The sequence below is a fragment of the Xenopus laevis genome, chromosome 8S (assembly GCF_017654675.1).
Source record: "Xenopus laevis strain J_2021 chromosome 8S, Xenopus_laevis_v10.1, whole genome shotgun sequence".
Lineage (NCBI taxonomy): Eukaryota > Metazoa > Chordata > Amphibia > Anura > Pipidae > Xenopus > Xenopus laevis.
The window spans coordinates 84,981,346-84,997,640 of record NC_054386.1 but is presented as its reverse complement, the minus strand read 5'-3'; the positions used below and the strand labels follow the sequence as shown (position 1 = coordinate 84,997,640).

The 16,295-nt window shown below is 38.5% G+C and overlaps 1 protein-coding gene across 1 annotated transcript; it reads left to right on the top strand.

The window, feature by feature from the left end:
• Positions 1-4,462: 4,462 nt before the first annotated feature.
• Positions 4,463-15,139, top strand: LOC108700578 (olfactomedin). Its single transcript, XM_041575313.1, has 5 exons — positions 4,463-4,513; positions 8,435-8,587; positions 10,776-10,991; positions 11,793-11,946; positions 13,942-15,139. Exons 1-5 carry the CDS (start codon positions 4,463-4,465, stop codon positions 14,763-14,765), a joined length of 1,398 nt encoding a protein of 465 aa, XP_041431247.1. The 3' UTR covers positions 14,766-15,139.
• Positions 15,140-16,295: the final 1,156 nt, after the last annotated feature.

The following is a 16,295-nucleotide window of genomic DNA, read 5'->3' as shown; positions in this document are numbered from 1 at the left end:
CTGACTTCGATTCGAATTGAAAAACTTTGAATATTCGACCATTCAAAAAATCGTTCAAAAGTACTGTCTCTTTAAAAAACTTCGACACTTCGCCACTTTGCCACCTTAAACCTGCCGAATTGATATATTATGTATATATATTATATTATGTTAGCCTATGGGGACCTCCTAGAACCTATAGCCAACATTTGGCTAAGTTTTTAGAATTCAAAGTTTTTTTGATATTACTCCAACTTGCAGTACAGCAGTAAAGAGTGATTGAAGTTTATCAGAGCACAAGTCACATGACTTGGGGCAGCTGGGAAATTGACAACATGTCTAGTCCCATGTTGGATTTCAAATTTGAATATAAAAAAAATCTGTTTCCTCTTTTGAGAAATGGATTTCAGTGCAGAATTCTGCTGGAGCAGCACTGTTATCTGCTTCATTTTGCATTCAGAGTTTAGTAAATAACCATATTAATAATAATAATAAATAACCTTATTATTCTCAGTAAATAACTGTGTATTCCCTGTAGATATGTGTACATTTTCTGTATACTTAATAATCCATTTATATACAAATGCATTACTTACTTACATTCATATTATTTATGAACATGCCCTGTATACCACTAAACAACCCCCTATACCCCCTATAGCAAAATAAAACAGGAGATCTCCTTGAGAAACAATTCTTATATGCAACCATGCAGTACTTTACAGTAAACCACAAACCCCTTGAGTTTACATTTTATTAGAACATAAAGATCCTGGAGCCATTCACAGCTGAAGAAAAACAGCGATACTGAAGTTCCTGCATCAAAACAATGAATCTCATTATTACTACTTCGAGTCTGTACTGGCATGAAAGGGGTTACACATTAAGCAGAAAGCTTGAACGTGGTATATGAAGAAAAGCATCTAGGTGTCATATTAAGGGTGTGAGTTAATTGGAGAGGGTCAGATACCAGTTTCCTGATGAGTGTCCTAGTATTAATCCCATAATCCCATTTATATAAGTGGGGCACAATTAAATATTTGATTTTCAGATAAATCCTCATATTACAGAAGTTAAGAAATTCAGCTAAATGTATGCTTTATGAGCTCAGTGGGGTAGGCACAAGCTGTCAATCTTGTATAGCTGCTCACCAAAACCTAGAACATTTAGGCCATGACAATTTCTCATAAATGGTGGTTGTGATGGGTGCCTTCAGCAAAATTTCGCAGGAAAGGCAAGCACTTCACCACTTCTTGCTGTGCAAATAATCCTATATTTTAGACAGTTTTACCACTCCAAGTACAGAATAAAGTTTCGGTGGTTTGCACCTCCCTTCATCAGGTGCAAACCCCCCGCAATGTTGTTCTGTACTTCTAGCCTCCTAGTCTGGTCCCATCTCTGCTGGATTGTCCGCTTGTGAAAGCGCGCGTCTATTCGAAAATGCGCGCACGCCCAGTCGGCAGGTTGCCTACGGCCTACGGGGCCTGACCTGGCTCTGTTTTCAAGTGCAGTTCACAGCTTGTGCTTTCCCCCGTTTCCCCCACAGTCAATTGTGTATAAAACCCCTTTCATTAAAAAGTACCTTTGGAACTACTGCCACTTTCTGACCAGGCGATAGTTCAAGGGTTCCTTTCATGCACTGAGTCAAAAGGCTCACATACTTGCACCTAAAGGAGTGTGTGCAGACCTCACTAGCATGGCAAACACTGGAAATGACACCAGACAGACTTGCGAATTAGATAGTGAATCAGATGCAACTGCAATAGATAAGGAGTGTCCATACTTATGCAGGGTCTACTTTTAAGGCAGAGACACACGTGGAGATTTGGGGAGATTTAGTCGCTCTGCATCAAAATGTCTCTCCTTCGGGCGACTTATCTCCCCGAACTTCCCGCCAGTTAAAATCTAAATCGCCGGCAGGATGGCACTCGGATCCCTCCAAAGTCGCCCGAAGTTTCCTTGTGATGTTGTCCCATTCTGATCTACATCCATAATATTACTGTTAGCATTCTGTTCCATGGAAAATATGAATAAAATATTATATTGATTTATAAGAGAATTTATATTGCTATATTTAACAAACAACTATTTCTTATGTAACCTTGACAGAAGAAATATCGGAATGAAAAGAATAAAACAGAAGGGTCATTTAGTGAAGCTGTTTGTTGACAGTGTCTTGAGATCTACTGATCACCAACTACTACTCTGTCTACCAACATCTACTGGTAGATCCCGATCTACCTTTTGGATACCGCTGCAGTAGATGCAGCACAGAGGCAGCTGCTCTAAGTGAATTGGCCCATTGTGCCAACAATGGGGCAAATTTACATACCTCCGAAATTGCGCCAGCGACGGCTTCAATGACATCGCAACACTTCGGCAGACGTAGATTCGCCAGGACAGAGCTAATTCACGAAAATCCGAAGTTGTGTCCAGGGTGCTGAACGCTTGCGAAGTTGCACTAGCATTACTGCGACAAGCAAAGCGAAGTTACACTAGTGTTGGCTAATTTGCATACGGCGGGAAGTTAAAGTTAAATAGACATATATGTTTCAGCAAATACATTACACTACACAAGCCCAGGGAACCTTAATAAAATACACTAGAGTTGTTATATTGCCCTACACGTGAGCCCAGTGTATAGTTTATGTGCCATATGTTAGGAAATGTAGGAGGGAAGCCGGGTACCCCCAAAAAAATGACGATCTTTTGCAGCCTATCACCCTGTAAAAAGTAAAAGACGCTTGCATTTTTTGGGACTTAGAAAAAATGTCAACTGTATTTTGACCAAGTCCTATCTACTTTATTGCAAATATTAAAAACAATGGATAGCACACCCGATTTGAAAAGCAAAATGAATTTATTACAAAAAGAAGAAAAAAATAAACAAAAGTAATATACAAAACATAATTAAAAATAAAAAGGTGAGCTCAACGCGTTTCGACCTTAAAGGGGAAGGAAACCTAGTCGGTGCAAACCCCCCACCCCCCCTCCCGTTTGTTGCCCACCCTCCCTCCTCCCCCCTGGCCTACCCATCCCGCTGGGCAAATGCCCCTAACTTGTTACTTACCCTTCTGCGCAGGTTCAGTCCAGGGAGTTCACCGACGCCATCTTCTTCCACGCGATCTTCTTCCTGCTTTGAACGGCGCATGCGCAGTAGGAGCATTTCGCCGGTACGATCTACTGCGCATGTGCGTGACTTTTGGCGCATGCGCAGTAGATCTGTACCGGCGAAATGATCCTACTGTGAAATGAATTCCGGCAGTTAAATGAATTTATGGTTAACAGTCACCTTATATTTCTTAATCTTTAATGAGACCGGGATTATGTGTGAAAACCAGCTTCATGATCCATGATACAATTAAAATTAGAATTACTAATAAATTACATTTTACTTCTACTGTAGAAGAATATTTAAGTGTATTCAGAAAACCATCGTACTGTAACATAAGCATGATAGTCAGTTATAATAATACAATAGGTCAAAAGACCATATGTTAGATAGTGTTACAGTTCTAAAAGATGTTAATCTGTAATCTGTCAAATGTTTCTACATCACAGAGTTTCTAAAACAGTATATTGGGGTGTCCGCAAAGCAACGAGAGAAAGTAATTTGCGTATTATTCTGTATATAAGTGCGTCCTATGCTCATATGTCTGTCTGAATTTTAAGTCCTCAGCCACAATTCAGGTGACTTTGAAGCTCTGTGAATCTAAAAGCAGCATTTTTAAAAAATGTTTCTCAAATTTGAATATTACGACATGTATTTGGTTTGGGATTTGGCTGAATCTTTGCTGATTTTCTGATTTAGTATCTTGCCAAATCCAAAAAAGGAGGATTCTATGCCTCCCTAAATGTAAGTAAAGTTTTTCAGTGATGAACATTATTTTCATTTAACCGGGTATAAAATTCTTTTTATTAGTAATACCTCTTTAGAAGTTTAAAATGCCAATGGAAATTCTGCAATAACCAATACCATGTCTGCTTTGCCAACATTCATTTAGTCATGGATATCATAGATAGCGTCTTGGAACGCCTAAGACAAGCACTAAAAATGACCTCCTGATTATGCATTAAAGCGTGTTCTGTACAGTCTGTATTGGTGTCCAATAAACAGCTATTAATGCTATTGACACCAAGAGGCTTTTCTCTGTTCCAGGCATACTTACTGGGTCTTCTCAAAAGCCAAATGTTTCTCAACATTGTGTCTATTATACAGAATTCTTTGTCTTCACTGTATTTCATGCAACAAATTTCCGGAAACACACACAACAAATAATCCTTGGCAACAACCACAGGATTATATTAATCATCACTAATTCCAAGTGATTAGGAATCCGATCTTATTGCCCATATCATTCTATTCCATTAACACTCACTCTTTAAGAGATTAAGATAAGAAAGCCCAAACAAGAATGGGGGTGTAGGTAGGTGGGCACCCTTTATATAAACCTGGGCATGTTACAGAGAAGCACCAGAAATTATGTTTTCCTGCATCCTGATCCTCTTCCTACTGCACACTGCTGCCAGCTTTGTAAGTATCGATTATTCCCCACTTATACCCATCCAACTTCTACACATGCGCTGTATAAATCATTCCTGTATAATATGTATGATGCTTAGTATATATTCAGTTGTCTTTTCAGGGTCATTTCTTTAACTGAATCTACATTGGATTTAGACAGATAAAAAAGGAGGAGATAGACGCTAGCGTTGCTTCGCACTCACCAGGCAAATTTTCATTTTGGCGAATGGAAGTAACTCCGCAAATTCACTAAGATGTGGATTTTACTGAACGTTACCTTTTTTGCCAGACTTTCCTTCACCACCTCAGATCAGGCGAAGTGCAATGGAGTGCATTTGACTTCCTCAATCCTTAGTGCAAAATTTTTTTTCCCAAAAAACGCTGCCGTCTGAGTGATAGCCTGCAATGGACCATAAATTTTTTTTTGGGTAACCGGGTTCCCCCCTTCATTTTCTAACATATGGAACATAAACTATGCACTGGGCTCATGTGTAGGGCATTATAACAACAATATTTTATTTATTAAGGTTCCCTGGGCTTGTGTAATGTAATGTATTTGCTGCAACATATACGTCCATTCAACTTTATCATTCCCCACCGTATGCAAATTAGGCAACGATATTGCATCTTCGATTTGATTGCCGAAGTAATGCTAGTGAAAATTCGCCAGCATTTGGTGCCCTGGACGCAACTTCGCACTTCAGAGAATTGGCCTGGTGAATTTATGCCTGGCGAACTGTTGCCATGGCTGCAAAGGCGTTGATAGCCAATTTTCACCACTTAGGGAATTTGCCCCTTTGTATTTGACAGGAGGCCCTACTGTGCTACATGTTTAGGGCACCAGAGAGTCAAACTTGTTTCTTATTTACTGTCTACAACAGGGGTCCCGAAACTTTTTGCAACGAGGGCCAGATTTAGTGGGGGGAAAATTTGTGGGGGCCGACCATTCAGCCCCACATTCTTTGAACGATTAACATTAAATTACAGGAATCGAGTAATCATAGCAGTAATTTTTGGGCACATTAGTGAAATGATTAGTGAAATGTAAATTTGAAAACGTACCGCAATTGGCCCCTGGGCCGCACTTTGGACATGCCTGGTCTACAATCTGTGCTAAAATTCTATAAATGGCCTTGGCTCTCCCTATAAGTAAGTGCAACTGTAGTAGTACTTAAAAATAACCTTTACAAACTCAATTTAATCCAATTACACTTTTATCTATTGGTTTCATATTTATACCGTATACTACAACTGAATGTTTAAAAAATACAATAACTGCCTACTAATGCTGCGGAACCCTAAAGTTCCACTACTCTGGAACTGGCGGTAGCTCCAGTGTTTCCACAGCGGATTGTGTCAGTAGCCAGACAAGACCAAGGGGCACATTTACTTAGCTCGAGTGAAGGATTAGAATAAAAAATACTTCGAATTTCGAGGTATTTTTTTGGCTATTTCGACCATCGAATAGGCTACTTCGACCTTCGGCTACGACTTCGACTTCGAATCGAACGATTCGAACTAAAAATCGTTTGACTATTCGACCATTCGATAGTTGAAGTACTGTCTCTTTAAAAAAAAACTTCGACCACCTACTTCGCCACCTAAAACCTACCGAGCACCAATGTTAGCCTATGGGGAAGGTCCCCATAGGCTTTCCTAGCATTTTTGGATCGAAGGAAAATCGTTCGATTCATTCGAACGATTTTTCCTTCGATCGTTCGATCGCAGGAAATGCGGTAAATCCTTTGACTTCGATATTCGAAGTCAAAGGATTTTACTTCAATGGTCGAATATCGAGGATTAATTTACCCTCGATATTCAACCAATAGTAAATGTGCCCCAAGTGAATAGGATGCAAAAACCATTTTGTACATGTGTTCCGGAAGTAGCACAACCCCCCTTGGGTAAATGCTAGACACAACTTGGCGCTGATTTTTGCCAAAAAGCAACCACAACTGTATTCATTCGACACACTGGGTGCAATTGTGGTGGATACCATTTGCAGCATTTTCACAATTATGCTGGAATTGTTGAATAAAAAACATGCTGATTTGTGTCCGAAAGTGCACTTTGCCACTGCTCTTGCTTAGGAAATGACTTCATGTGAGTCTGTTTACTGGTACGTACAGGTATTTGATATGTCAAAGTAGCATGTTGTCCAAAAAAAAGCTGATTTTACATTGACAGAGCACACTCTCCTCAGTATAATGCTTAATGCTATCTATTCATTGACGATAAGGACTTGGTTCTATACCCATGTACTGTGTATTTATTCAGTGTGGAATAATGGTACTGATTGTCAATAAATAGATTGACAGTCAACAAGCTGCACCATAAAATGACCTGAGTGTATGTAGATTTCCCTAATAATCATACTGCTCTGTATAGTGAAATCAACTGATTATATACTATATAATAAACCCTTTACTGTAAATTATGAGGGTATTAGCCGTCATTGAAAAGCTCTTTGACCATATGAGGTCTATCGGCTAAATGTAATCATTTTGATGACTTTTTTTTAAAAGCTTCAATTACCTTTTATTAGATAAAATCATCATTTTATTATATATATCCATGGCATATGTAGTATAGGATACATTCTGCCCATTATATAAAAAGTAGTGGCGTTTTTGCACCTCAAACGTGATAGTTACTTACTGCTGATTCTTCTTAACAAAAGCCTGTTGAAAACTGCAAAATATTCCACTCCACTTGATACTAATCTTTTGTGGAGGCAATTTAAAATGTATACAACTAATATCTAATGCCTGTGACCAAGTTATTATACTAGATGTGATTTTTTAAATATGTGATTGCTTACTATAATAAACATAAGGCCTGGATGAAAAAAAGTACAGGGGATAAAAGGGGACATTTGGTGATTTATGAAGGAAAACTCGTTGATAGTACAAAAGATTTATCTGGCTGTGGGTTTGTCTGTGTAAGCCGTGATCAGATGGATTAAGCCTTTTAAAGGGGATCTGTCACCCTAAGAAATAATTCCGAATCCTGTAATTATTGAGCAAAAGAAATTTTATATAAATTATTTCAATCTTGTCTGGGAAACCACAATCACAGCAAGCAGGCAGTCGCCATTTTGTGGACACTGTTTATTAAAAAAAGCTTTGTATCACTCCAAAATCTTGTGCATGTACCAGAGGAAACATAGTGCACATGTCCATACACAGGCTACACAATGATAGACCTTGAGAAGGGAGGGGGGATAAGAGGGGTGCAGTGACATCTAGGAAGTACAGAATGCAAAATAATTGCCTGCCCCGACTCTATGCCTGAGGCATAAAGGCAGGGCAGGCAATATATGATTGACAGCTCAGATTTTTAAACACATTTATAACAGGTATGTATGTTTTAATAAAAAAATAGAAATTAAGTTTTATCTTTAATTCTCAAAGAACTTTTATTATATAGCTTTTTATGTCTTGGTGACAAACACTGAACTCCAGCCTATACATTGACTGATATAGACTGATGCACATTCGTTTTATTCCTAGTGTTAGCAGTGATTCCCAACATGTTGCTCACCAACCCCTTGGATGTTGCTCCCAGTGGCCACAAAGCAGGTGCTTTTTTTTTGAATTTCTGGCTTGGAGGAACAATTTAGCTGTAGGCTGCCAGTCCACTTAGGGGCTACCAAATATCCAATGACAGCTCTTATTTTGCACCACCTAGGAACATTGTCATACTTGCATTGCTCCGTTACTCTGTTTATATCTGAATGTTGCTCATGGGTAAGAAACTTCGGGGACCCCTGTCTTCTGAAAAAAGCCATTCTTACATCTGTAATCTGATGACTATATTAGCAATTTTTATTTTTTTAATTATAGTGTGCTGCACAGAGCTTCACTAACATTTATCTGTTGACTGTTATGCCAAAAGTGAACGCATTTTATGTATGCTTTTCATTTGTAGGTGACCAAAAATGCTTCAGGTGTTCTCTCTGGAAAGGATCACTGTGTCTGTGAAATTGTTCTACCAGACAGAACTTTCCCAGCCCAGAGGGTAGCAGCTCTGGAAGATGAAACTCAGCGGCTAGGTAACCGAGTGGAAGATGAAATGCAAAAGGTGAGTAAGTTACAATAGTTAAGGATATTGTGGTGTGATATCAGGGCCAGAACTAGGGGCAGGCAGAAGAAGCACATCCCTAGTAGTGATGGGCGAATTTATTCCCCAGGCGCAAATTTGCGGCAAATTCTTGCGATTCGCCCGCCGGCGAATAAATTTACGAAACCGCCGTGAAAATTCACCATCGTCATAAAAATGGACGCCGGCGTCAAAAAAAAACCCGATGCCGGTGTCAAAAACTCGAGGCCGGCGCCGTTTTGCAGATTTTTTGCCGTTTCGCAAATTTCTCAGGAAATTTGCAAATTTTTCGGCGAAGCGAAATGCCCCAAATATAAATATCTATAAACAGGGCCGCCATCAGGGGGGGACAGGGGGGACAAGCGTACCGAGCCCGGGCATGAAGGGGGCCCGGCAGCGCTGCATTTTTTTAAGATCCGGGCCCCCCTTACGAGCGCCCGAGCCGTACGTCTTGCCTCTTGCGTTGCCTCTTGCGGAAGTGCCGAAAAGCCGAAGCCGATGCGCCGAAAAGACCCGAAGTCACAGAAGAAGCCGAAGTCCCGAAGCGCCAAAAAGACCCGAAGTCACGAAGCGCCGAAAAGACCCGAAGTCACGAAAACAGCCGAAGCCAAAGTCCTGAAGCAGCGCAAAGACCCGAAGTCACGAAAACAGCCGAAATTGAAGTCCTGAAGCGGTGAAAAGACCCGAAGTCACGAAAGGAGGCGAAGTTGAAGTACTGAAGCCATGAGTTCAATTCTACTGAACACCAGTTTGTGTTTTTTTTTTTTTAATCCTCTGGCTACCAATGTATTATTTTAATATTCTATAGGCCCCTGCCACCAATCTTTTTTTTAAAACATTTTTTTTTGGCGGCCCCAATTTTTTTTAACTTGTAAGGGGCCCCTGCCACCAGTTTTTTTTTTCAAAAAAAAAATTTTTTTTTATATTTTTTTTGGGGTCCCAATTTGTTTTTAACTTATAAGGCCAATGTTTTTTTTCCAAAAAAAATTTTTTTTTTTCACATTTTTTTGGGGCCCCAATTTGTTTTTAACTTATAAGGGGGCCCCTGCCACCAGTTTTTTTTTCAAAAAAAAATTTTTACATTTTTTTTTTGGGATCCCAATTTGTTTTTAACTTATAAGGGGGCCCCTGCCGCCAATGTTTTTTTTTTTTTTTCAAAACATTTTTTATTTTTTTTTTCAAATTTTTTTTGGGGCCCCAATTTGTTTTTAACTTATAAGGGGGCCCCTGCCACCAATGTTTTTTCTGGGGCCCCAATTTTTTATAAGGGGGCCCTGACCATCAATAGCTTTTTACAACTTGTGTGGGGGGTGGTTACTTTTTTAGCGCTGATGTCTGTGTGGTCTTTTAACTGCGATGTGGAGTGGGCGGGATATGGGGTGGAACTTGGTCGTCAGTGTGGGTGGGGCCCAGGGGGCCCCAAAAATTTTGTTGTACGGGGCCCCGTGATTTCTAATGGCGGCCCTGTCTATATATACAAATTGTGTCTATATATTTTTACTTAGCCTTGGCGTGCTCCCAAAACCCCCCCATTTTTGTATTGTAACTAAAAACCTCTGTTTTTGTAATGCACTTGCATACATACTAGTTTACTTAAGAGACAGGGGACCAGGGAATGTGCATTTTTCAATCCCTCATTAGTGATGGGCGAATTTGCGAAAATTCGCGAAACAGCGTCGGTGTCTCGTTTTTGACGCCGGCGCCCGTTTTTTGACGCCGGCGTCAGTTTTTTCTAAAAAAAAAATTTTTGACGCCGGCTAATTTTTCCCGCGAATTTTCGCGGGCGTTTTGTGAATTTATTCGCTGGCGGCGATTCGCGCAAATTCGCCGCGAATTCGCGCCTGGCGAATAAATTCGCCCATCACTATCCCTCATCATATTTATATACTTGTAGTTAATATGTAGTCAATTGCCGCTCTTTTTTGGACACAGTAGCAAGAGTTTTTACCCAACACTAACAAATGAAGAAGAAAATAGCATATCAACCAAATTTAGCAGCTGTCACAGTCCTATTAAATTAGGATTATTTCAATATTATATTTATATTTTTCTGCTTGTCATTCTACATTAGGACGAATGTAATGATATATACTTTAAATGCTAATTTCTGCACAAATCTGAATGTCATAGGAGAAGCTGTATAATTATAGTTACACTCATTTTCTTATAGTTAGAAGAGCAAGAAATCAGATTAGAATCATACTTGGACAGGATCATTAATTTTACCTTCCGACTGGAACGTCTGGAGAAAATGCGTCCGGAGGCCCTGGTGGAGATCAACTATGTACTGCTCAAAAAGGAGTTACTGGAAATGGAAAGACTTGTTAATGAACTAAAGACCAAGCTTAAAGGAAACGCCACTCATGTTGACAATTTACATTCAGAGGTAACTAATGTAAAATATGAGAAGCCATCTTGAAAACTGAGATATTTTATGGAATGATTACAGACATTGAAGGGGATAGATTTTGCTGGGAGGGAAGAGAATGGAGAAAGACTATAAGGCTTTAAAATTATGTTTAGTTATAAGTTATAGCAATTGACTATCTAATAATTCAGCACTCAGATGTATCAGACTCATTTATCAACAATGGACAAATATGCACCTCACCAGCCAATTAAAATAACCACTCTGTTTCAAGTTAGGGAAATCAATGAAAGCAAATATTTCTTTTGTTGCCACTAGTTCAAATTTGCCTTTTTTTTTTTTTTAGTAAATTAGCTCCTATGTAAGAACATGTGACTTATTGCATACCTACAGAGCTTACTAAAAGGGGGTAGGGATGTAAAATGTATGCAAATAAAATAGTTCACTTGTAATGCAACCCATTTTTTGTGTCTATGGAATTGGGTTCAACGGTATAAATAACAAAATAGCACCCATTGCATCTGCATGTAACAGCTACCTATTTATATCATAAATTAGCTCTTAAATCATTTTCCTGATACAAGATATGTAAAGGAGAAGTCACCCTAATGATGTTTTGCTGTAGTATTTGATTTGATTATATGAGATAAGTGAGTGGTCTACTTATTTTGAGCCTTGAAATAATTTGTACAAAGAAAATTAATGATTGAGTGGATGCTTTCAGCCCAATAAGGATTGGCAAGGCAGCCATTGGACTAAGACCCACCATTATTCAGACCTTGCCCTTATTATATACTGTGAACTTGCATCTTTTGCTAGGTGAAGAATATCTCGAAGATAGTTGGGCAACTAGAAACTATGGACAAAAACAATGTTCTCAAAATCCAGAAGGACATGGAAAATCTTAAGAAGAAGCTTGTGGACTGTGAGAAGAACCTCAAAGCGATTAAGACACCAGTCACTATACCATTAGGTCAGTAAAATATCACTATCTTACAGTTTTTTATATAGACACATTGGGGGTTTGCATAAGATTATTGTTGAAAATACAGATTGTACAGAATAAAAAGCATTGTGAAGCAGACATATAATAGTACAGGTATTGGATCCATTATCCGTAAACCCGTTATCCAGAAAGCTCCGAATTATGGAAAGGCCATCTCCCAGACTCCATGATAATCAAATAATCCAAATTTTTAAAAATGATTTTCTTTTTCTTGTGTAATAATATAATGGCAACTTGTACTTGATCCAAAGTAAGATATAATTAATCCTTATTGGAGGCAAAACCAGCCTATTGGGCTTATTTAATATTTATTTGATTTTTTAGTAGACTTAAGACATGAAGCTACAAATAATGCAAAGACCCCTTATCCGGAATCCCCCAGGCCCCGAGCATTCTGGATAACAGATCCCATACCTGTAGTTATTATTTGGAGCAATAAGAGTAGTTACAGTATAGAGATACACAATGTTAACCACCAAGATGAACAGAACAACAAAATGAGTTACACTAGGTAATAATAGGTATTTTAAGAAGCAATAAAAATGAGTTATAGCAGCATATGATACAGAACACTAAGGCAAGATTAATTTATATGTGAAAAAAAAATCTGGTTAAGGTTTCTCCTTTTAATATAACATTTATAGAATTTAAATGGCTAGTATGAAATATCAACCTAAGCCTAAAGGTGGCCATACACAGGCAGATTAAAGATGGCAATACCGGTCCTTTAAACTGATTTAGCAGCTTATCTGCCCATGTGTGGGGACTTCCGACGGGTCTTCCTGATTGATATCAGGCCAAAGATCCAGCCAGATATTAATCGGACGGGTTTGATTTTTCCTTGCGATAGAGGACCACATCGGCGCCCATTTCCTTTGGTGTAATTTGATCCGATTTGGTGGGCATATATATCTGGTTAAGATCTGCTCATATGGCAACCTCATGAGCGGATCTTATGTTGTATGACCACCTTTACTTTTGGGTGCAATTTTTTTCATCTTTTTTTCTAGTGTAAACAAATGCCAATGTAATAGTTAAAAAAGTTAGTCATTTTTTACAAGTTGTATTTTCAGATACATCTGTTTTCTTGCCCTTGGTTAAAATGCTCAGATTATTAAAGGAGCTATCTGATTCTTTAGTAACCCTTGTCAATTAGAGCAACACAGACATTTGGGGGCACATTTACTTAGCTCGAGTGAAGGTTTAGAATGAAAAATACTTCGAATTTCGAAGTTTTTTTTGGCTACTTCGACCATCTAATTGGCTACTTCGACCTTCGACTGCGACTTCAAATCGAACGATTCGAACTAAAAATCGTTCGACTAGTCGACCATTCGATAGTCGAAGTACTGTCTCTTTAAAAAAAACTTAGACTACCTACTTCGCCACCTAAAACCTACCGAGCACCAATGTTAGCCTTCCCCATAAGCTTTCCTAGCAATTTCTGATCGAAGGAAAATCATTCAATCGATGAATTAAAATCCTTCTAATCGAATCGTTCGATTTGAAGGATTTAATAGAACGATTTTTCCTTCAAACGTTTGATCGAACTAAATGCGGTAAATCCTCCAACTTCGATATTCGAAGGATTTTACTTCGATGGTCGAATATCGAGGGTTAATTAACCCTTGATATTCGACCCTTAGTAAATGTGCCCCCTATTGTATGAAATAACAGGAAAAAAGGCAAACAGTTGGGCAAGCCTTTCACTGTTGTTGTTGTGCTACACTAGTGCCTTGTGTACATACTACAGGCAAGGTAAACAACATTGCAAAAAAGTCTAAATATAAATATATGCAGTTACACCAGAGATTAAGAAAAACAATGTCTTGAAACGTATGATTTATCCCAGGAAGTATGTTTATTTAAGGAGTTTTTAAACTAAGTATAGTTTAGTTTGAATCTTTTATTAGTAAAGAAAATGATGATTAATATCATTTTCTGTTTTCTCCTTGTCTTCAGGTTCATGCCAGCACCGTGGCTTAGCTCGCATTGGCAAACCAAACATTATTCGAGTCAATTGGAAAGGAGTTGGTTACAAATCTGGAGCTTGGGGTAAAGATGCAGCTTGGAACACCACTAGGAAATTAATGTACTGGGTCGCCCCACTGAATGTTGATGGTCGAATACTGGAGTCTGTGCGAGTCTATTCAAATCTGTATGACATGCACTTGAACAGAAGTGCAGTAGATGTGCCTCTTGCTATGTTCATGAAAAACAAGTGGAACTACACCATGGCTGGCCAAGGTTCTGGAATGATTGTACATAATAATCACTTGTACTACAACTGTTACAATAGTAGAGATATGTGTAGGATCAATCTAAGCAGCTTTTTGACCCAACGCAAAACCCTTCTAAATGCGGTGTTCAACAACCGATACTCCTATGCTGGTGTCAGCTTCCGGGATATTGACTTTATCTCAGATGAGAGGGGGTTGTGGGTCTTATATACTACAGAGGAAAATGCAGGCAAGCTTGTAATAGGCAAAGTGAATGTTGCTACCTTCAATGTAGATAATAGTTGGCCCACCACTCAGTTGAAAACTGAGGTTAGCAATGCTTTTATGATCTGTGGGGTTCTGTATGCTACACGGTCCTTCAGCCCAAAGCAAGACGAGGTCTTCTACACATTTGACACTAAGACAGGCAAGGAAGTAAGAGTCAGCATTATTATGGATAAGATATCAGAAAAAGTGCAGAGTCTAAGTTACAACTCTAATGACCGAAAGCTGTACATGTATACGGAGGGCGTTTTAATGTCCTATGATGTTGCCTTGAAGCCTTAAGGTCCCTTCTTCACCTACTAAATTTTCCACTACTTTTTATATCAAGTATTTGCCACTTAAAGGACTTCCTAGGTTCTCATCACAAAATCAAACTATATGAAAATTAACACAATGCCTGCTCAGATGAATGTATAATAATTAGGTACTTGGTTCTTGCCGGCCTACATGTATATCAGAGGTGCTGGTCTGCTACCTTTAAATTGGCATTTATTTGCTTTAAAATTAGTTAATAACAATTCTATAATTTTAAAGTCAACTGAACTAGCTGAACTCTTCATACTGAAATCCCAACCTTTGATAGCCTTAATAATAACCAATGAATTTCTCTTATTTCCGCATGGCAAAATTGCATCTTTTCTTTATAATTTTCAAGTTGTACACCCAATAAGAAGTATGTAGGGACTGTATGTGTGTGTATCTATACAGGTTACTGTCATGTTGTGCACTAAATGCTATCTTGTTTCTTTCATAACTTTGTATGTTCTGTCCAAATCATGACAAGTGTTAATTCTAATTGCAAGAGAGAAATAAAGTCAATATCAGATTCTGTGTTTTAAGTTCTCTTTTCCTATTTGAGACTCGGCTTACTTTTATTTGTGGAGAAATACATTTTAAATTGGAACCTGGAGACTCATTTTTGTTGCTGAAGGTCAAGTGCTCACCTACTTCTACCTTGGAAAATGACTCTCCTCCAACTAATCGATTGGGTAACCCTTTTAAGCCACCACTTACATTGCTACAACATTCTTCTATCCATGCTAGACAATTGTAATTTTGTCCTTCTGTTCTCCTAAGGAGATTGGGAGAAAAGTAAGACTGTGGGCTATGCCAAAGAAATAGTTCCTCTGCCAGTACAACTTCATAGGTCAGGTTACCACTGCAAGGCAATGTGGAAGGTAAAACGATTATCCAGTATCGCACCCTGGAAGCTACTGAAGGTAAAGTTAAAACATATATGAGAAATCTTTAACACACCTTTATTTAAAGGTTTACATTTATAAAATTATTTGTTTTTAAAAATGACATTTATTTAGATATAAAGTAAGTTGAGAAACCCAGAATCAGAGCTTGACAGTGGGTTGATAAAATCGGAATTATGCCACCAATGTGAGTAACCTTGGAACAAATATTCTACTCGTTGTCATTTCCTGCAGGCTCAGAAGGATAATTTCACTGATTGCTCAATTCAGATCATGTACTGAAAAGCAATTGCACACACATTTGTACTATCAAGAAAGAACATGGGGTTTCCCAGCCAAAAATGGATATCATTTCTTTTGTGTTAGCTGTCGAATGATTTTGGTTTCAGTTTCAATAATGTAACAGAATCAGTGTCGGACTGGGATACCAGGGGCCCATCAGAAAACCTTAGGTTGAGGGCCCACTTTCCAAACTATTATACCTCCTCTCCTCACTCAATCTCTTTATTCTCCTAGTCTCTTTTCTCTACATACAATATTCTATTCTTCCATTATCAAGCCTCTTTATTCCAATAAAGAAATAGAGAATGACCTTGAAATAGGCCAAAAG